This window comes from Hemitrygon akajei, chromosome 1 (genome assembly GCF_048418815.1).
Source record: "Hemitrygon akajei chromosome 1, sHemAka1.3, whole genome shotgun sequence".
Lineage (NCBI taxonomy): Eukaryota > Metazoa > Chordata > Chondrichthyes > Myliobatiformes > Dasyatidae > Hemitrygon > Hemitrygon akajei.
Window position 1 is genome coordinate 170246201 of NC_133124.1, and position 23087 is coordinate 170269287.

The 23087-nt window shown below is 40.4% G+C and overlaps 1 protein-coding gene across 2 annotated transcripts in view; it reads right to left on the reverse strand.

The window, feature by feature from the left end:
- LOC140732227 (cell adhesion molecule CEACAM5) overlaps positions 1-22571 on the reverse strand; it is a 95315-nt gene extending 72744 nt beyond the window's left edge. For both annotated transcript variants that reach the window (XM_073054581.1, XM_073054554.1), the window contains exons 1-2: positions 22470-22571; positions 21952-22269 (exon numbers count right to left, since the gene is read on the reverse strand). In XM_073054581.1, the coding sequence (XP_072910682.1) occupies positions 21952-22269; positions 22470-22521 (370 nt within the window). In that variant the 5' untranslated portion in view covers positions 22522-22571. The remainder of the gene's footprint in view (positions 1-21951; positions 22270-22469) is intronic.
- Positions 22572-23087: the final 516 nt, after the last annotated feature.

The following is a 23087-nucleotide window of genomic DNA, read 5'->3' on the forward strand; positions in this document are numbered from 1 at the left end:
CTTAATAGGTATACCCTTGATCCTTCTGTGACACTCTATAGAAATTTACCGTGTCATAGCAGAATTCTTAGCTACAGGTGAGGTGTTACAGCTTTAAAGGATGCCCAAAGTTTTTTACTATGTTTACAAATGACGCTAAGAATAAAACAGGAAGCTATAGGCCATTAAGCTTGACGTCAGTAGATTTTAAGTTATTGGAAGGAATTCTAACTGACTGGATGTATAAGTCTTTGGAGAGATGGGGTCGGATTAATGCAGTCAACATGGTTTTGTATGTGGTAGGTCTTGTCTAACAAAGTTTATGATGTGTTTCGGCGAGGTTAATAGGAACATTGATGATGGAAAGGCAGTGGGTGTTGTCTACATGAAACCTAGTAGGACATTTGCCGAAGTCCGGCATGGGAGATTGGACAAGAAGATTCAGTCATTGGGCATTCAGAGTGAGGTAGCAAATTGGATTCGACATTGGCTTCGCGGGAGAAGCCGGTGTGTAGTAGTGGAAGGTTACCTCTCTGACTGCAGTTCTGCGACTAGTAGTGTGCCGCAGGAATCAGTGGTGTTGCTTGTCATCTATATCAACGATCTTAATGATAATGTGGCAAGCTAGATCTGCAAAGCTTCAGATGATACCAATACCGGGGACTGCGAGGAGAGACGATCAAATCTTACAGCAGGAGCTGGACGTGCTGAAAACATGGCAGATGGGATTTAACGCAGACAAGCGTGCGTTGTTGCATTATGGGAGGAAGAAACTGCGCGGGAGGTGCCTAGTGTACAGTACGGCATTGAGGAGTAAGGAAGAAAAGCGGGATCTGCGAATTCAGATGTATAATTCCTTGCAAGTCGCATCACAGGTAAACAGCGTCATAAATAGAACTTTTGGCACGTTGATCCTCATAAATCAAAAAATGAATAGAGGAGCTGGGATGTTATGTTGACGTTGTTTACTACGTTTTTGAGGCCAGATTTGGAGCATTACCTTCAGTCCTGGTCACATACACACTGTGAATAATATTCATTATTTGGAAAGAGTATTGAGAAAGTTTACAGGCTGCTGCAAGGTCCTAAGGACCTGAGTTATAAGGAAAGGCTGAAGAGGTTGAGTGTATTCAGTGGAACGTGGGAGATGAAGGGAAATTATGAGGTGTATAGATCGGAAAATCAAGCAGGGTTTTCTCACTGAGGTTCATGAGAAGGTCTCAAGGTCATAAGATTAGTGTGAAAGATGAGATTTTTAAGGAGAACATCAGGAGAACATCTTCACTCATATGGTGACGGGAGTATGGACGAGCGGCTAACGGTGGTGCTGGTTCGATTTCAACATTTAAAAAATGTTTGGGTAAGCAGAATAGTGGCAGGGGAGGAGAGAGTTACATTCAGTACAGGCCGATGGGACACGGCTGAACAATAATTTTGCCGAGGACCTTTTGCTGTGATATATTATCTTTGATTCTATGAAGCTACGTCGGAGAAGCTGAATCCCCTATCATAATCAGTGACCGCAGAGTTTTTCTCTTGTGTTTCTCTGATGTATTGTGAAAACGTTGTTCTACGTCAGAATAATAATTAGATCAAAGGATCTCTGACTAAAATTCGCAACACTTGCCCTAGCCCACAGTCTTTGGACTCATACTGAAGTTTAGCGCACAGGAGTCCATATTGTCAGCGACCACACATTATTCAATATTCCTCTAAGGAGTGTTCTGTGAAAGGAGAACAACCTCAGTCTCACATTTTTGTTACGAAAGGCCATGTCAGACCGTTAGCCCTTTTTCCAGTGCTGCCAGATTATTCTTGATCCGTGGCAGCCAGAAATGTACGCACTGCTGCAGCCATTAAATACTGAGCCGATCCTGATACAATTTAAGAACTCTTGTTTCGATCCAAACCTTGGGGTTAAGATGCATTATGCCAACAATGAGTTTTACAAACTAAACCACATACGTCACTTTTTAACTTGAAATGTGAATCCAAAGATTAGTTTCCCCCGAAGGAAAATCGTCCGATTTTGTAGCTAGACTACAGAAAAGAATGCAATAAAAGCACCTTGAGCTTACAACTTCACAAATAAAATCACCAGTAAATTCAAGAAGCAATTAAATTAGCAGATGCGATGTCAAACAACTCCCTCTACATCTACAGCTGTTCGTGCTGCTACCACAACAAAATGTACCACAAGAAAGAACAGAGATCCAACCTCGGCGATATATTACCTACCTATTATAACAATGAGCCTTGTTGCCACAGCGTATTTCTGTGTTATCAAGTTGGAAGCGTTGCAAGTGTAGTTACCAGTGTGATTCAAAGACAAGTCAGCAATACTTAGCTGTTGCCCACTTGTCTGAAGTGTTGAATGATCTCGAATCCATTGAAACTGAGCAGCAGGGTTTGAGACAGCATAGCAAAAAAAGGTTACATTTGAACCCACAGGATAGAACATAAGCTCTGAGCTGGTGGATACGCGTAGAGATTCTGGTCCATCTAAAACAAATGCATTGAATGTTTCAAAGATAATGCACAATCATGGAAAGCTGCTAAACTACGAGCTTCTCACACCAACATACTCATGCAATTACCAGTAATACAACGCAAAGAACTGAACTAAACCAAATTTGCAACAAACCTAAAGCCTGAAGATTTCATGGAAAACAAAGCTTTGCTTCAACATAAATCCAAGTTGTCAGTTTGATACTTTGCAATTAGTGGATTGAACTAATTACTTGTTAAAATGTCGATCACTGCACGAATTTGAGCCTACCATTAACTCCTGAAGGGATGATCTAAAGCTTTGTTTAGCATACCTCAGAAAATGCAGTTATAAGGAAGTTCTATCGGGGCAAGATCATTGATAGGGAATCAAAGAATCATAATCTTTGTTCATTGCCCTATCGACCAGCTTCCCACAGTATTACCACACCTACTTCATTTAGACAAGAACGGCTTAAGTGTAACCATGGGATCATATACAATATTTTCCAATTTTTTTTGTCCCATATGCAAATTGCATAGAAATTACCTAAGGTGAACAACTTCCCTTCCAGTTCCACCCGTAGGTTTGGTAATAATTAAGCTGTATTTATGTAGTTTGTTTTTAGACTTACAGGCAACATTCAGATCATATGGGTCACTTCTCTTCTCAGTATTACCATCAGATACACGGCACACAAATTCTCCGTCAGTCCGCAACACTCCCGATATGACGAGCGTGCTATTATCTTGATTCAGCGCTGTCCTATTACCTGAGTGGATTATTTCATTCTGATGAAACCACAGAAATGAGGATGGTGACCCCGTGGTATTGCATAATAGAGCAACTGTGTCGTCGTGCTCTATGGGATGACTTTTATTGGCCGAGATCGTAGGTTTAGTAATGGCTTCTGTCAAAATACAGGAGAGTCACGTTCACAGGAGTTATATATTGCAAAGAAGCACGACAGAATTAAAGCAACATATTCGATGGAATGCGAGACACTTGGTACTGATTATATTGTTTAATGAATGCAAAACTTGAAATATACAGCAGCATCGTAATTGTTTGCATAATGCGTCAGTTTGGGAAATCAAGAGATCTCTACCAAGAAAGAGAAACTCGAAGAATTGCGTGAACAACAAAAAGAAGGTCCAACTAATACACTTACTAAGTTTGAGAACAGAGAAAATACCAGCTAGAGGTTGTGCATTTTACTTATTTACCAAATGGAAATCAGGTGGAAATGTTCATTTGTGAAATCGCTGCACAGAAGTACAAACTACTAATTACAGAAGTATACTGCAATGTCCAATAAGATCATGAATGATTCCATCATGATATCAACACTATATTATTTTCAATTGCTTGAGAATCTTGTATTTTCAATGTCTGTGAATAGTGGTTTGAAATAATCTCAATATATCTGCTCTGGATGCTCTTTGGGTTAGCCAATTCCAAGTTTTCTCCACTACTAAGAGAAGAACTTTGTTCAGCTACACTTCATGGCATAACTAAACAACCTTTACCACCTCTACTGATAAGACTCATCCCAGGAATTAGATTGCTGACTGTTGTCTGTACTACCTTGTATTCTATGTATCACTTCTTTGATGTGGACCACAACTTCAAGTCTACCAATACTATGCACACCTGGAACAAAGCACCCTATTGCTAGGCCTTGTTGCAACCAATGCAAAGTAACATGTAGTTTCTTGACTACCTTTTGAGGCTGCTTGCTATGTTCCTTTGAAACATGCCAAAATTCCACTTAGATCCTTCAGATGACAGTCATTTACAGCATCTTTCCCTTTAGTTCATAAGGCAGCTTTGGATTCCACTTACTGAATTGCATGAGCATATACTTCCCATGATAACTCTATTGGGGCTGGTTTTCACCCACTCACTCAATACCAACCCCCCCCACCCCAATCCCAGTTGCAGGGAAACAATATCCTCATCAGAACGTTCTTTCCACTACTTTTGTCTCAAAGCTGACAATTTTCCTGTTTTCCTGAAGGTTTCAGATTCACTTACCCTTCTGCCCTTCAGAATACTGAGGCTCTGTCTGTTGCTGAATCAAAACAGGGCCATGAGGCAAACTATAACTCATGCAAGGTAGGAGCTCAGTTTTCTCTTATTCATAAGCAGAGCAGGAAGAAGCCCACCCACCATCTACAAGACAATAATACTATAGTGTTTATTCATATTGGCCCCTCAGCAAGTACCCTTGCAGCCCACATTCTGTCTGAAAACTGAGAGCAAAATGGAACAATGAATAAAACAAGTAGAAAATAAGAATAGCAGAGGAGTACTGGAGCCATAAAGACTGCCCCACACTCAGTATATTATTATTCATCTGCTTCTGACCTCATCTACTCTTTCCTAACTGTTCTATATTGCCTGCAATGCCCTGAATATTTTAAAACCTTTCCCTTAAAATGTTCTAAATGATCCAGCCTCCAAAGCCTAATACAGCAATTCAATGAGTTCACCTTGGAGGTGGGAGGAGAGTCGAGATGATCACTAGGTTTTGTGACCATCTGAGAAAAGAAGTACAACTTGTCCATACTGCCCCTATCTTAAATGAGCAAGAACTTCATTTGAAGCTAGACTTGCTAGATTTGCACATGGGGACAAGAGCAATCATTCCCCTGTGGAATCAAACTGGGGGGGGGGGGGAGAGAGAGAGAGAGAGAGAGAGAGAGAGAGAGAGAGGAGAGAGAGAGAGAGAGAGAGAGAGAGAGAGAGAGAGAGAGAGAGAGAGAGAGAGAGAGAGAGAGAGAGAGAGAGAGAGAGAGAGAGAGAGAGAGAGAGAGAGAGAGAGAGAGAGAAATCATTACAGCTGCAACCTCCCTACTTACTCTCTTTGCAATAAAGCCAACATTATCTTTTGATCCCTATATTAACCTTCCAGTGCTTCATTAACTGTGTATCAATATCACTCCTACTGCAGCCGTCTGTTGTCTCACTCCATTTAAAGAATATCTTGTCCTTCCATTCTTCCTATTCTGTTAATTGGCAGCTGTAACATTTCTCTGGAGTTCAGGAGACTGCTGAAATTATACTTGGGATGTTGGGAATCTGAAATCATGAAATGGGATCAATGCAAAGATTGGGATGGACTGGGTGAGCCCAAGGGCCTATGTCTGTGATGTTTGATGCCATGACAAGATTATATTTAACATGAGATAACAGATGCACATTTTCCCTTAAAATATAGACCCACACTGGTGATTTCAGCCTTTGGAAAGTACATTACAGTCTGCCTGGCTGTATTTGCTGCCTGATGGGATTTAACTGGAGATAAATTTGTGATATCTCTCTTTTGAAACCTTCTGTTGTTTAACTGTAAGGACTATAAATTTCACTTTTCAGTTTCCAAAAGAAGGTTAGCTATCATACTCCATCCAGTGATTCTCATCCATTCAGAAAATAAAAACTGACGGAGCCAGATATCTCCCAGGAATCCCTCCCCACCTTCCAATACCTTACATGTTTAGTCTGGTAGTTTGCTACAAGTCATAGATCTGAGAGTTTCAGATCTGAACTTAAAGTTACATTGGTCGACACATAGCTAGATTGTTTCCATTCCTTTCATATTCCCAAAGTTACATCTCTGTTCGTGTAATGATCTGTAAGCGATCAAGCCCTACACTTCCAACCACATCTTCAGAAATTTAAATATTTTCTTTGGGCCGAAATTCTGGTTGCTTTATGATATTTTCTCCCGTGGACATTAGACAATGAGCCAGCACAGGAGAAACTATCTAGACACAATGAACTGTTCGCATTATACGTTATAATAATCCAACAGCTTTATGCTACAGCAGATTAACGCTGTTTCTGTTGAGTAGCTTTATTCATGTGTTCTTTGTTAGATGAAAAAACATGTAAAGTGGAGAAATCTGATCTAGAGAAGGCTGTCAGTTTGTGAACCTGGCCTGTCACTTGGTACAACAATGGCTGATCCGTTGTTTAAATACCATGTTGGCAGGTTCTTTCCACACCCTACAGGCAGGCACAACACCACAGTCCCTTGTTTGCCAATATGATTAAAATTTGTCTAATAATCAGTGCTTTCATTACATTAGTTGCATTTGAGTTATCATCACCACACTGGATCAACAGGTATTGAGACAATGAGATATAGGAACAGGATTAGCCATTTTCCCCACTGGTTCAACTCCACTGTGGCTGATCCAATGTCCCTCACAGCCTCAATCTCCTTCCAACAGATTTATAGCCATAACTAATGATCTCTGTGTTACTGTGATAGTCACTGTTGCACTGTCTATGCACCCATGCAGGTAGGCTATGGAACAAGTTCAGCAAACGCCTGCATGATTATGTATGTTCTAGCTAATTATATTTTTATTATGGTAGGATTTAGCTCCAAGATTTTCATTCTTGTCGAGACTTGACTAAAAGTGAAACAACTTTTACGCAGACTATTTATACACATCTTTATCCAAGAAAGAAAACTTCTGCTTCGAATGATGCTATTAAGGAGTGATATTCATTAAATATTTTGTTATGGCTTCCCACCACTCTGTTGGCATTACTTTTCAATTTAACAGTTTAATTGACAACTGTGTTGGCTCGGCATTTATTGCTTTTCTTTTCCTTTAAAATTTGCAATAGTACTCATCAAAATCAATGAACTGTTGACCGACTTCAGTGACTCTCTCTCTCTGCACTTTGGCCATCTCCAAACATTTTGATACAAATGGATTTTAAAACTTCTCATTTAAATTCCATGGAATTTCACCATTGTAAACTCAGATATAGCATACCCTAGGTGTTCAACTGATAGGAGAGTAAAACCTACATCAATATCGGATTTTTGGGTAGACAATAAAACTCTGAATGTGATCAGCCTTATGCATGAAAATAGCAGGTATTTCCATATTTTAAAAGTTGATAGGAGCACACATGCTATTGGCAAGTGGTTTGTCTTGGGTTTGCAGGTGATCACTGGAATCCGTGATCATAAAGTTGGTACTTTACTATACCAATCATGGCAGGCAAGGAACCTGAGATGCTCCTACTGTGTTAATCGGGATTTCAAGATACCTAATTACAAAGGCATGAGAGAGGAGCTGGTGAAAGTTGGTTGGAAGAGGACACTTTCAGGGATGGCAGCAGAACTGCAATTGCTGGTGTTTCTGTGTAAAATTTGGAAGGCACAAGGTAGGTACATCCTAAAAATGAAAAAGAATTCTGAAGGGAGGACAATGCAACCATAGCTGACAAGAGAAGTCAAAGGCAGCATAAAAATAAAAATAAAAGAGGGCAAATAATATCACAAAAAGTTGTGTGGATTTAGAGGATTGAAAGTTTTTAAAAAACAATCAAAGTTAATTTTAAGAAGCCATAAAGAGAATAAGATGAATTCTGAAGCCAATAATATAAAAGTCAATAACCTAAAATATGTTCCAGATATAGAAAGCATAAAAGGGAGGTGAGAGTGGATGATGTACTGCTAGAAAAGAACATGAGGAGAAGTAGTAATGGGGGCAAAAATGTATCAGATGAACTTAATAATTTGTTTACGTCAGTGTTCACTGTGGAAGACAGTAACAGTATGCCAGAAATTCAAGAGTGTTAGGGAGCAGAAGTGAACATAGTTGTTATTACCTAGGAAAATGTGCTTAGGAAGTTGAAAGGTGCAGAGATAACAAAGTCATTGTACCAGATGGACTACACCTCAGTATTATTATTTTGTTTTAAATTTTTTTATTAGTTTTTCAAAACATTTTACAAATTAAAAACCCCAAATCCCAATGAGGAGCATTAAAACAGTGCAAAATTAAGCATACAATAACAATATGCTACAAAGGAAGAGAATTTAACAAAAAAAAGCACCTAAATTAAAGACAAGTAAGCTTAGTATCCTCCCCAAGCCCCACAACACAAGAAAAAACAACAGCAACTCCAGACCAACCACAACACAATATAGAGAGTATAAGTCAGGACAGCCAAACTCCCAGACTGTGAATACACTTAGCAACAGAGGATAATAATGCCTACTACCAGAAAAAAAAAATGGGAGCTGAAAGCAAGGGACCGAAAAGAAAAAAAAACCCTAGTCAAGAGGAAAGTTATGAAAGTACTCGATAAAATGTCCCCAGACCTTATGGAACTTTAGATCTGAATTGAGAACTGAATAATGAATTTTTTCGAGGTCCAAGCAGGCCATGATGTCGTTAAGCCATTGAGCATGAGTGGGCGGGGCAACATCTCTCCATCTAAGGAGGATCAAGCGTCTAGCCAGGAGAGAGGCAAAGGATAATATTCGGCATTTGGTCGGACCCAGACATAAATCTGTCTCGCCCCAAAAACCGAACAGAGCAATTAAGGGGTTTGGTTCTAGGTGCTGATTCAGAATACACGATAACGTAGTGAAGACATCTTTCCAGAATTTCTCCAAGCTAGGACAGAACCAGTACATATGGATGAGAGAGGCCACGCCCCTCTTGCATTTATCACAGAGCGGACTAATGCTAGGGTAGAATCGAGATAGTTTAGATTTAGACATATGGGCTCTATGAACAATCTTAAACTGTAAAAGGCAATGGCGAGCATAAAGAGAGGTTGAGTTAACCGATTTGAGAACTGAATCCCAGCTCTCCTCAGAAAAGGAGATATTTAAATCCTGCTCCCAGGCCATTTTGATTTTATCCACAGGGGCCCATCGTAAGGCTGCTAGTTTGTCTCGGATAATTGATATTAAACCTTTACCTAGTGGATTAATGGAAAGAAATAGGTCCATAGCATTTTTCGCAGGCATTTCAGGAAAGTTAGGAATTAAAGGAGCAATAAAGTGTCGGATTTGGAGTTATCTGAAAAAATGAGCATTAGGCAGATTGAACTTAACAGAGAGCTGCTGAAAAGAAGCGAAGCGATTATCAATGAAAAGATCTTCAAAATGTCTAATGCCCTTCCTATACCAAACATGGAATGCTGAATCGTACATAGTAGGTAAAAAAAGGTGATTATGTGCAACAGGGCTGGAAACGGAAAATCCCTGGAAACCATAGCATTTCCTGAACTGAGCCCATATACGCAAAGTGTGTCTAACAAGAGGATTAGCTATTGATCTGGGCAGACTACTAGGGAGTGCAGAGCCAAGAAGTGCAGAGACAGATAGTTCTTTAGTGGAGCTCAACTCCATTGCCACCCAGTTAGGGCACTCGGGTTGGCCGTGGAAGAAAGACCAAAAGGTAGCACAATGTATATTAGCTGCCCAATGATATAAACGAAAGTTAGGTAAAGCCATGCCACCCTCTTTTTTAGATTTTTGGAGATGGATTTTATTAATTCTAGAGCGCTTATTCTGCCACAGATATGACAAAATAATAGAGTCTAAGGAATCAAAAAAAGATTTAGGAATAAAAGTTGGGATAGATTGAAATAAGTATAAAAATTTGGGAAGAACATACATTTTAACAACATTAATACGACCTACCAAAGACATAGATAGAGGTGACCATTGTACCAGACTCTGTTTTATAGCATATGAAAGATTGACAAAGTTTTCACGAAAGAGATCTTTAAACTTCCTTGTGACTGTAATTCCAAGATAAGTAAATTGATTATGGACTACTTTAAAAGGGAGATGACGAAATGTTAGTTCTTGTGCTTCTTTATTAATTGGGAAAAGTTCACTCTTATGTAAATTAAGTTTACAGCCAGAGATCTGGCTAAACTGGTCAAGAAGTGAAAACATTAGAGGTAAGGATGTAGACGGATTTGAGAGAAAGAGTAATAAGTCATCAGCATAGAGAGAAACTTTATGCTCAACACCCCCTCTCCAACTCCCGGTCAATTCAGGACAGTTTCGAAATGCTTTCGCCAGAGGTTCTATAGCCAAATCAAAGAGAAAGGGACTTAAGGGGCATCCCTGACGGGTGCCACGTTTGAGATTAAATACTTTGGATTTCTGAAAATTAGTTAAAACAGAAGCAGTAGGACACAGGTACAGCAATCGGATCCAAGAGATGAAACTTTGGCCGAGGTCAAATTTTTCTAAGACTGCAAAAAGGTAGTTCCACTCTATACGATCAAATACTTTCTCCGCATCGAGGGAAATAACACATTCAGGAATCCCAGTTGGAGGTGAGTATAAGATATTAAATAAACGCCGAATGTTAAAAAAAGGGAGACGGTTTTTAATAAAGCCTGTTTGGTCATCAGAGATAATGGAGGGAATAACGGTTTCTAATCTATGAGCCAAAACTTTAGCTAAGATCTTTACATCAACATTGAGCAGAGAGATCGGCCTATACGAGGAACACTCTGTTGGGTCTTTGCCCCTTTTTAAAAGAAGAATAATAGATGCCTCATTGAAAGAGGGTGGCAATTTGCCGTAATTAAACGAGTCATATAATACTGAAAGTAACTGAGGAGAAAGAAGTGAAGAGAATGATTTATAAAATTCTACAGGGAACCCATCAGGTCTAGGAGATTTTCCTGAGGACAGTGCAGCAATTGCAAAAGATATTTCTTCTGATGATATAGGCACATTGAGTTTGGCTTTGAAATCAGATGAAAGCGAGGGGATATTCAGATTCTGTAAAAATTGATCAACAGAGATATTGTCATTCAGAGATTCAGAGGAATAAAGCCGAGAATAAAAATTTTTAAATGCGTCATTAATTTCTAAATGATCTGATGTAAAGTCTCCATTCTCCTTCCGGATCTTTGTAATATGTTGTTTGGCTTTGGAACGCCTCAGCTGATTGGCTAGGAATTTACCAGCCTTAGCCCCATGAATGTAAAAGCGACTCTTGCTTTCGAGAAGTTGGCGTTCGACAGGTTGAGTGGACAGAAGGTTAAATTTAGTTTGGAGTTCAACGCGCTTCTTGTATAGTTCAGGGTTCTTAGTTTGGGCATATATTTGATCCAATTCTTTAATCTGGTTAATGAGGTCTAATCGATCTGCACGGGATCTTCTGTTGAGATTTGCTGTGTAAGAGATTATTTGACCCCTCAGATATGCTTTCATGGCATCCCAGACAATCTGGGATGGCACTTCAGGTGATGTATTAGTGTTAAAATAAAAGGTTATCTGATCCTTAATAAATTTTAAAAAAATCATCATCCGATAATAAAGTTGAATCAAACTGCCAGTGTTTATTCCTCAGAGAGTAATTGGGGCATGGTCAGAAATCAGTATACTCTGATAGTCACAAGAGCGGGCAAATGGAATAAGTTGGTTATCGAGTAAGAAATAGTCAATTCTAGTGAAGGTATGGTGAAAATGTGAGAAAAAAGAATAATCTCTCTCCGTAGGATGAAGGAAATGCCATATATCAGAGATACCAAAATTAGAGAGAAACGATTGGATAGCTAAGGCAGATTTAGTAGGTGATCTGGTAACAGAGGACGATTGATCCAGATTAAGATCCAACCAACAGTTGAAGTCACCACCCAGTATAAGAGAGTATGTGTATAAGTCTGGTAGTGAGGAAAAAAACCATTCAAAAAAGTTAACATCATCAAAGTTGGGGGCATACAGGTTTGCTAGTGCAACTTTAGTGTTATATAGTTTACCAGAAACAAGAATAAAATGGCCATTTGTATCGGATATTTTATTATGGAGTTCAAAAGGAATATTTGAGTTAATAAGAATGGAGACTCCCCTAGCTTGAGCGGCAAAGGATGAATGAAAATGCTGACCCGCCCACTTTGACAGAAGCCGGGAGTTATCAAAACAACGAATATGAGTTTCTTGAAGGAAAGCAATGTCAGCTTTGAGTTGTTAGATATGTGAGAATACCTTCCTCATTTTAACAGGGTGATTCAATCCCTTTACATTCCAGCTCAGGAATTTAAGTGCACTAGCCATTATCAATTACTAATGCATAAAAGGCAGCAGGCATATAAAAAGTCAAGCAGTTCAATAGCAGTCTGGGAGCAGAGATGTAGACATAGATTCGTAAAATCAAAACATATACATGTCCTGAACAATAAAGAGAAACAATAAATACAGTGAGTGATGTTGGAACTGGAAAACTCACCCCATCCACACAACCCAAAACTAGACGGCTACCAAAACAAGTAGCTAGCTCTACCAAAAAAATTAACCCAAATACAACTTCCAGATCTGTGTCATTAACAGCAGTTCCGTATAAATACTATAGCAAATAGTAACTAGTTTATGCACTAGAAAACATAACTACAGATTAGAACACCTTCTGCAGGAATATAAAACTTAATACAGAGAAAATCGGAAGAAAACCGTAACTAACCTACCCGTGAAAAATTATACAAGAATAAAGTAAGAGAAAGGGGAAAAAAAGATAAAAAAAGAGAGGAAGGGGAAAATTATAAATTCTAGATGAGTATTTATCAACCATTTACAGAGAAGAGAGAAAAAATTCAGAGATTAGAAAAAAGGGGTGAAGAAAAGAAAATAAATAAATAAATAAATATAAAAAAAGGAAAAATAAATCAGCAATTAAACTGTGAACCAACAAACAGGGAGGCCTTCACTAAAGACTTCAAACCTTCAAAACAAGTTAGAGTCAGTTGTAGAACTCTGTAGATAAAGTTATACAAGAATAAAAATCGATTACACACACACCAAATCCAGGGAGAGATTGTCGACAGCCCTTAGAGTTTCAATGAATAATGTCTGAGTGATTCAATTAAAGTCTCAGTCCAGAAAAAGTAATTTTACTACGAGAAGTACTTATCCACCATTTTAGATGGTCCGATTGGGTTCCGAAGATGACTGGATAGCCAGAAGACTTGCCACAAATGCTTCAGCTTCCTTCACTGATTTAAACCACTTGTATTTTCCAGTGTTAAGCTTGATTCGTAGATCGGCAGGAGTACGAAGAGAGGGTTTAAAACCACGATCAAAAAGCACTTTCATTGCGCCTTTAAACTCAGCACGCATCTTTAAGGTCTGGGGTGCAAAATCTTCCACAAAGCGAATGGTTGTATCCCGGAAAGTAAAAGAACCTCTGCGACGTGCCTCCACAATCAGACTGTGTTTTACCTGGTATTGATGGAAGCACAAGATTACTGGTCGCGGGCGGGAGCCCAGAATTCCGGGGGGAACGTAGACCCTGTGTGCCCGTTCGAGCTCAGGCGGGTTCGGAAGCAAATCTTTCCCGAATATCTCACAGAGAAACTCGGCGAAAAACTTTACTGTTGATCCCTGTTCGGTGGCTTCTGGCAATCCAAGAATTCTAAGATTGCAGCGTCTGCTGCGATTTTCGAGATCCACCATTTTGGAAAGGAGTTTGTTACACTTTTCCTCAAAGCTGGAACAGAGAGTCTCCAAGTATCGAACACGACTTTCTAAATCTTCAGAAGTCGAATCGATGCGAGACAAGTGTTCAGCATGTTTGTCCACTTTATCGTTGATCCGATCCAGTTTGTCTTCCAACTGTTTGAAAGCGGTTTTGAATTCCTTTAAAATTTCGTCTCGGAGCTGTCCGAGCACAGCCAGGGTCTCGTCTGAGAGAGCCGTAGCTTCCTTTCTCCCAGATTTAGAACTCTTGCTAGACATTGTAAGTTAGATGTGTTCACAGGCAAGTAAGAGATACCGAAAAAGTTCTCAACTAAGGTTTAAAAAATGGAGACATTTAGTGCAAAGATAATGGCAGTAACGGAACAAAAGTTCGGAGCAGCTTAGCAATCGCCATCTTACCGGAAGTCTACGTCAGTATTATGAAAGTCATAGCTGAAGAGATTTTGGAGGCATTAGTAATGATCTTTCTAGAATCATTAGATTCTGGAATAACTGCGGACTGCTGGAAAATTACAACTGTTTCTTCACTGTCTAAGCATAGTGGGAGACAGAAGGATGGAAATTGTAGACCTGCTATCCTGAATTTAGTGGATGGGAAGCTGTTGGAGACCATTATCAAGATTGAGGTATTGGGTGTTCCACAGAGGCCAAAACTAGCATAGTTTCTTCAAGGAGCATTTTGCCAGACAAATCTGGAATTCTTTGAGAAAACAACATGTAGGGTAGACAAAGGAGAGTTGGTTGATGTTATTTACATAGATTTTTGAAGACCTTTGACAAGTTGCTGCTCATGAGACTGCTACACCCAATAAGCTCCCAAGATGTTACTGGAAAATATACTAACATGGATAGAAGATTGGCCGACTGGCAGGCTGCAAGAAGTGTGAATTAATGCAACCTATTCTGGTAGGCTGCCATTGATTTTCCACGGGGGTCAGTGTTGTGTCCAGTTCATTTTATATTATGCTTAAATTATTAGAAAGGCAAAACTAATTACTTTGCAGATAATACAAAGAAAGTTATTGTTGAGGAAGCAGGGAGTCTGCAGAAGTACTTAGATAGATTGGAGGAATGGGCGAAGAAATGGCAGCTGGAAAATAATATAAGGAAGTATCTGGTCATGCAGTTTGGTAGAACAAATAAAGCCGAGAGAAAATTCAGAAATCAGAGATGCAACCATACCTGGTAATTCTTTTGTAGGATTCCCTAAAGATCATAAGACCATACGAGATGGGAGCAAAATTAGACCATTTGGCCAAAAAATTCTGCTCTGCCATTTCGTCATGTCTGATCCATTTCTCTTTCAGCCTCAATCATCTCCATATGGCTTTATGCCTTCAGTAATCAAGAATTTCTCAACTGCATCCTAAATATACCCAATGACTTGGCCTCCACCACTGCTGTGGGAATTAGTTGCACAGATTCACCACTCTGCCTAATGAAACTCCTCATCATCTCTGTTTTAAATAGATTCTCCTCTATTTAGAGGCAGTGTCCTCTGGTTTTAGACACCCCCCCCCCATAGGAAACATCCATTGCACATCTATTCTCTCACAACCTTAGTTATTATAGTTTCCTTAGTTATATAGTTTCATTGAAACATAGGTTTCAATGAAATTCCTCCTTCATTCTTCAGAATTCCAGTGACAACAAACTTGGTCCAGAGCCAACAAACTTTCCTCATATGATACACCCTTTAATACTGCAATTAATTTTGAGAGCCTCCTTTGAACCAGCTGTAATATCAGCACATCCTTTCTTACATAAGGGGCCCAAAATCACTCACAATACTCCAAATGAGGCATCACCAACCAGCACATTATAAAGCCTTAACATTACATCATTGCTTTTATATTCTAATCCTTTCAAAATGAAGGTCAGCATCCTACTTGCCTTCCTCACCACTGACTCAACCTGCAAATTAACCTTTAGGGCATCCTGCACAGGGACTCCCAAGTCCCTTTGCACCTCAGAAATTTGTATTTTCTCTCAATTTAGAAAATTGTCTCTGTATTTATTTCTTCTACTATATATATGCATGACTATACACTTCCTGACAATATTCCAACAGCCAATTCTTTCCACATTCTCCTAACCTGTTTAAGTCCTTCTGTAGCTTCACTGCTTCATGAAGACTACCTGTCTCTCCACCTATCTTTGTATCTTTTGCACACTTGGACACAAAGCCATCAATTCCTTCATCAAAGTCTTTGACAGAAATGAGAAAAAGAAGCAGTCCCCACACAGACTCCCATGAACACCATTAATCACCAGCAGCCAGCTGGAAAAAGCTCCCTTTATTTCAACATTTTACCTCCTGCCCCTCAGCCAACACTTTATTCTTCCCTTTAATACCATGGCCTCTTAACATGTTAAGCAGCCTCATGTGTGGCACCTTGTTAAAGCCCCTCTGAAAATCCAAGTGCACAGTGTTCTGCTTGGAATTTCTTCAAAGGATTCCAACAGGTTTGTCAGGCAATATGGAATCCATGCTGACGTCAGCTGATTTTATCATATTCCTCCAAGAAACCCAAAACCACATCCTCAAGAACAGACTCCAACATCTTTCCAACTACTGATGTCAGCCTAATTGAACTTGTCTTCTGCCACTACCCATTCTTGAAGAATGGAGTGACATCTGTAATTTTTGACTCACCAGGAACCATGCTGGAATCCATTGATTCTTGAAAGATCATCACTAATGCCTCTACAAGCTCTTCATCCACTTCCTTCAGAACTCTAGGGTGCAAACCGTCTGGTCCAGGTGACTTTTCTACATTCAGAACTTTCAGTTTCCCAAACACCTCTTGCTCACAATGGCAACTTCCCTCACTTCCATTGCCCAACAGTCTCAAACTTTTGGCATACTGCAGTGTCTTCCACAGTGAAGGCTGATGCAAAGTACACATTCAGTTTGTCTTCCATTTCCATGTCCTCATTTGTACCTCTCCAGCATCATTTTCCAATGGTCCAATACTTGCTCTAAAATTTCTTTCATACATCACACATCTAAAGAACATCTAAAGCTATCATAACTTTCTGTTCCATCTTTTCCTTCTTTATGACTTTTCAAATTACCTTCTGTTCATTTTTAAAAACTTTCCATCCCACTAAAGTTAGCTCACTTTCATGCCCTCTGTTTGGCTTTTAGATTGGTTTTGACTTCTCTTGTTAGCCACGTTGTGTTGTCCTAATGTTCAAATACATCTTCCTCTTTCATTTGCACTTTCTGAATGGCTACCAGAAACTTCAGCCATTGCTGCACCACTGATCATCCCTGCTCATATTCACTTCTAATGAATTTTGGCCAGCTCCTCTGTCTGTAATTCCCTTTATTGCCTTTGGCCAGCTCATCACTCTGTAATTCTCTTTACTCCACTGTAATACTCTTACATCTGACTGTTTCTCCTTCTCAAATTGCAGAATGATTTTTTTTATATATTATGATCACAGCTTCATAAGGGATCCCTTATATTAAGCTCTCTAATCAATTCTGATTTGCTGCACTACAGCCAGTTCAGAATAGCCAACCCCATCGTGGGCTGTACCACAATCTGCTCTGAATAGTCTTCTTGTAAGCATTCTAAAAATTTCCCCTCTTGGAATCTAGCACCAACCTGATCTTCCCCATCTGCATTCATATTGAAATCTTCCATGACTAATGCAACATTGCCCTTTGACATGCATTTTACTTTATATGTGAAGATTGAATGATGGAAATGGCGGTTTTGATGTAAAGTTTGCAGGTCCGCCAGCATCTGTGAAAATGAGCAGTCAACGTTTCGGGCCGAGACCCTTCATCAGGACTGAAGAGGGAGGGGGCAGGGGCCCTATAAAGAAGGTGGGGGAGGGTGGGAAGGAGAAGGCAGGTGAAAAACCAGTAGGGGTAAGATCAGGGGGTGGGGGAGGGGAAGCAGGGAAGGAATAGGCAGGAAGGGTGAAGAAGGAATGTCAGGGGAAAGCACTATGGGTAGTAGAAGGAGGCGGAACCATGAGGGAAGTGAAAGGAAGCTGGAGGAGGAGGCGGAGTGAAACTAGGATGGGGGAAGGGAGGTGGAGGGAATTACAGGAATTTGGAGAATTCAGTTTTCATGCCTAGACTACCCAGATTGTATATGAGGTGTTGCTCCTCCAACCTGAGTTTGGCCTTATCATGGCAGTTGAGGAGGCCATGTATGGACATATCTGAATTGGAATGTGAAGCAGAGTTGAAGTGGGTGTCAACCGGGAGATCCTGTCTGTTGTGGCGGACAGAGTGGAGGTGCCCGATGAAGTGTTGGGTCTCGTTGATGTAGAGAAGGCCGCACCGGGAGCACTGGATGTGATAGGTGACCCCAACAGACTCACAACTGAAGTGTTGCCTCACCTGGAAGTGTTGCCTCACTTATAGGGCCACTGCCCCCTCCCTCTGCAGTCCTAACGAAGGGTTTTGTCTCAAAATTTTGGCTGTTCATTTCCATGGATGCTGCCCGACCTGCTGAGTTCCTCCACCGTTTTGTCTGTGTTGCTTTGATCCCGGCATTTGCAGTGAACTTTGTGTTCTTGATGTGAAGTTTGCAGGCAATATGAAGAAAGGTGGAGGGGCAGGTAACTTGGATGACATAGAGAGGCTAGAGAAGGACTTAGATAGATTAGGAGAATTGGAAAAGGAATGGCAGATGGAATACAATGTCTGGAAGTGTATGATTATGCACTTTGGTAGAAGAAATAAAAGGGTAGACTATTTCGAGAAAATAGAAGAAAACAGAAGTGCAAAGGGACCTGGGAGTCATTATGCAGGATTTCTGAAAAGTTAATTTGCAACTTGAGTCTTTTGAGAGGAAGGCAAGTGCAATGTTAGCACTTATTTCAAGAGAACTATTACATAAAAATAAAGATGTAGTATTAAGACTTTATAAAGAATCAGTGAGGCCTCACATGGAGTACTGTGAACATTTTTGATGCCTTATCTTAGAAAAGATGTGCTGACACTGGAGAGGGCTCAAAGAAGGTTCACAAAAATGATTCCAGGATTTAATGGTTTGTTATGTGAAGAGCTTTTGATGACTCTGGGGATATACTCAATGGAATTCAGAGGAGTGAGGGGTGACCTAATTGAAACATGCTGAATGGTGATCGCTCTTGATGGATTGGATGTGCAGCAGGATGTTCTCTATAGTGGGAGAGTCTAAGATCAGTGGATACAGCCTCAGAATATAGGGGCTTCCTTTAGAACAGAGATAAAGGGGGAATATATTTAGCCAAAGAGTGGCAAATCTATGGAGTTCTTTGCCAAGTATTCATGCATATTTAAGGCAGAGGTTGATGGATTTTTGATTGGCCAGGGCATGAAGGGATATGGGGAGAAGACAGGAGAATGGGCCAGAGAGGAGAATTAGGTCAACTGTGATGATATAGTGGAGCAGACTCAATAGGCCAAATAGCCTAATTCTGCTCCTATATCTTATGGTTTTATAATGTAATACAGAGGCTCCCAAATTCCTTTGTAGGGTATTGGTCAGACAGCAGTTGGGGTACTGTGAGCAGTTTTGGGCCCCTCTTCTGAGAAATTGTGTGACAGTGTTTCAGAGGGTCCAGTGGAGGTTCACAAGTTCTGTATCCGTGGAGCTGTGCACGTACACATCTGGACAGTAGCTGAAATGTTCCTATACACATAAACTTTGTTGCCACGTAGCTTGATTTTTCTTTATTCATTGCATATTAGTAATTTACAGACCTGTATATTTTCTAGTCTATATGAGAATTTCCTGCTCAGCGGAATTGTTGGGCCACATAGGTGAAAAAAAACACTGAGGAAATTCTTCACATGAATTAGTCATGAAGAGGGTGAGAAATGTTTGATGCCTCTGGACCTGTAGTGAAAGGAATTTATAAAATTGAAGGGAGATCTCATTGAAATCTGCCAAATATTAAAGCTCGTTACATCCTAAATGGGATGGATATGGTTTATGGCCAGCTTCCGTGCTGTATGACTTTATGAATCTATAGTAAACTTCTCTGCTGATGGAAAGAGAAAACCACGTAAATGTTTGACTTTGTTACAACAAGCATAACTCCTAATGTTGAACAATGCAAAGTTCCCCACTCAGTCACTAAATTTTAGCTGCAAAGCAACAATGAAATATGGGTACAGCTTTTGAACACGATTGTATATTGATAACCAGTGCTGGTATCGCTGTTTTTGCACGTGTGGCAGAAAAAAATAGAGTCCTTGAGTGGGGTTCAAAGCTTCTAACTATTCACTTTATCAACCCGAAAACGGTTCTCTAGATCTGTCAAGAAAATAGTTATGACTGCAATTAATTCTGAACATACACTGGAAAGACGTAACATAAAGGGAGGGACATGTCAATCATCAAAGAATCGTTCAGGGCTCCAGAGAAATGTAGTGCATTAAGTTTCAATACACATTGCAGATTGATCCTCAATAGTCAATAACAGCTTTCCATTCTGTTAGCACAAAGCAAAATAAATAAATAAATAATGATTCTTCGTGATTTAGAACAACTTGAATCAAAAGCGATTTCCTTCTGTATGTATCTCCTCTGCATTATACTAGGTAAAGTCACTGAAGTTAAAAAGTCTGATTAAACATATTAAGCTGGAACTCCTGGCCCTGTCCAGTGTCAGTGGGCATCACTTCTTTGTAAAAAAATAGTAGTTTCTGTGGTCAGTCAGGAGAGTTTAGACCAAATCTCTCTCATCTGGCGATGATGCAGGGCTCTGGTCAAGTTGCAACATTTTCCCCTTTGGGAGGTTCTGGAACCACCGATCCAAAGCAGGATGAGAATCGTGGGTTGCTGAGAATGTTATTGATCTCTCAAAACAGCATCCGAGGAAATGTTACCCATCTGGACACCTGTTAATTTTCTCTCTCCACAGTTTCTGCCTGGTTTGCTGATGCTTTGGAAAGTTTGACTTTTTAATTTTATGCCATCTGGATTATGTTGCCTTTAACCACGAGAAAATATGGTAATTTCCTATGTGGTCAATGGAGATGGCTGTGCAGAATCTGAATAAGTTGAACCTCAAATTACACGTCACTAGCTGCATCATGAGGTTTTTTTTCAGGATCATTAGTGCGGCTAAATAGATTTTCTGGAAACTCTACTCCACTGAAAGCCAAAGGACATCCTTCATCTGAACTCTGTTCACCCCAACAGCAACAGAAACAATTTTATTTAGTTAACCATGTGACCCATTACACGTCACATTTGTCCAGGTTGACCTTTCCAACAGGTGCCAACGCATATTCTTCTCTCCCACTATGAACACATTCTTTACAACCTCTACGTTACCATTAATCATTTTATATTTCATCGTGTGATTGCCTTCTGATTCTGAACATCTACCATATATGTCGATAATCAAAGTATTGTTCAGGGTTCCAGAGATATGTAGTGCGTTGAGTTTCCAGCACTGATAATGTTGGCAGTGTGATCTCAGGAGTCACAGGAAGGTTTACAGGGGTTAAACTGCCCGTAATATCACACAACGAGGCATCAGCTCAATCTCTCTCTCTCTTTCTCTCTCTCTCCCTCTCTCTCTCTTTCTCTCTCTCTCCCTCTCTCTCTCTCTCACACACACACACACACACACACACACACACACACACACACACACACACACACACACACACACACACACACACACACACACACACACACACACACACACACACACACACACACAGAGTTATTAACGAATAAGGGTGATTCAAATGTGGAATGAAAGAAACCGGTTTGTGACTGGGAATGCCGTAACGCCGGGTCATTATTGACTTCATATCAGGGTTTACATGGGGGAATACTAAATAGAAATAGGGGAAAATTTTGAAATAATTCTTGTATCAAAGTGTATTCCTGTTTTTTTTAGGAAACTGGCGTAATCATTCGAGAGGTGAAAGTTGGGCTGAGACGAGGTCAGACAGCGTCGTGTTCCACACCCACAAGCACCTTTGATTTTAGTTTGTCCACACAACGGACCGACGCCTATCCGGCAAGATATTTAGTAAATGTAGGGCAGAGATACCTATGATTTGTCGAACATTTCCCAATCAACAATAGATAAACCTTCAAGACGTCAGTGACTTACAGTGTAACAAAGTAAGTTGAACAGCAAAGATAAAAGCTGTATTAAATCATCACAGGAGTAAAAAAGGAAAAAAAAAGAAGCCCTGCAGTAAATGAGTGAACAAGATCAACGCCTCACTTACCAATGACTTTCAGAGTGATGGTCGCTGAGGTTTGTGAGCCGCTGACTGGAAGCATGTTCACTCGGTATTCCCCACTGTCCGACGTTCTCACCGACTTCAGCAGTAGCGACCCGTTGGAGGTGAATAACTCAGCCCGCGATCTATACTCAGTATCAAGAATTTCGCTTTGACCGATCCACTGGGCAATTGTTTTTCCCTTAAAACTCCAGCTTCCACTGGAGACGTTGACCGTCGGCCGCACTGAAAAGAATGCTTCCCCCCCGGCGGTCACATTGATTTGGCTGTCGTTTACGATGATGGTAATCTGCTGACACTCACCTGAGGTAGAGAAAATCATAAAGAGAGGCTAAAGCGATAAAGCCGCATAGACTGGAGAAACGAACTTAGCTCAATAAGTACAGATACTTAAGATCTGTATTCAGCCCAATAAGATCGTCACTTTTAAACGAATCTTCTTTCCTACAACCACCCACCGCTTTGTTGATTCTCTGAACACTAACGGTCCGTGAGACACTTACCAGCATGTATGAAGAAACAAAGAACAAGCGCTGTGAACAGCAGCACCGACATATCGAGATCACAGCGCAGGTCTTCTGTTGCGCCCGGGAGACAGACCGCACTTCCTGGTCTTTGGGCGGGATAACTTGATTCAGTCGTCAGAAGCGGCAGAGCTCATTGGACCGAATCCCGTGCAGTTGACAAATTTCCAGCGAATCAAATTTGTTTATACACACACACACACACACACACACACACACACACACACACACACACACACACACACACACACACACACACACACACACACACACACACACACACACACACACACACACACACACACACCGATTTTCCCGGTAGTGTTTTAACCCTAGTCTACTCACAATTCGTTCTACCCTATTATCATACCAACCCATCTGCTGCGCCTCTGCTGTTTAAGCACCTTCCCATCTCTACTACTTATTTGCATTCCCTTCGGGTTTATTCGTTTGATGTAAGATCCTGAGTAGGTTTGATTTGCTGGGGGAGCATTGGCAGAACAGAGGGAAAAGGTTCTGAGTGAGTGATGATGCAATTAAAATGCAGTGATGTAGTCTCTGTACTCAAAAAGAGGGGTGAACATTTTGTATTCTCCA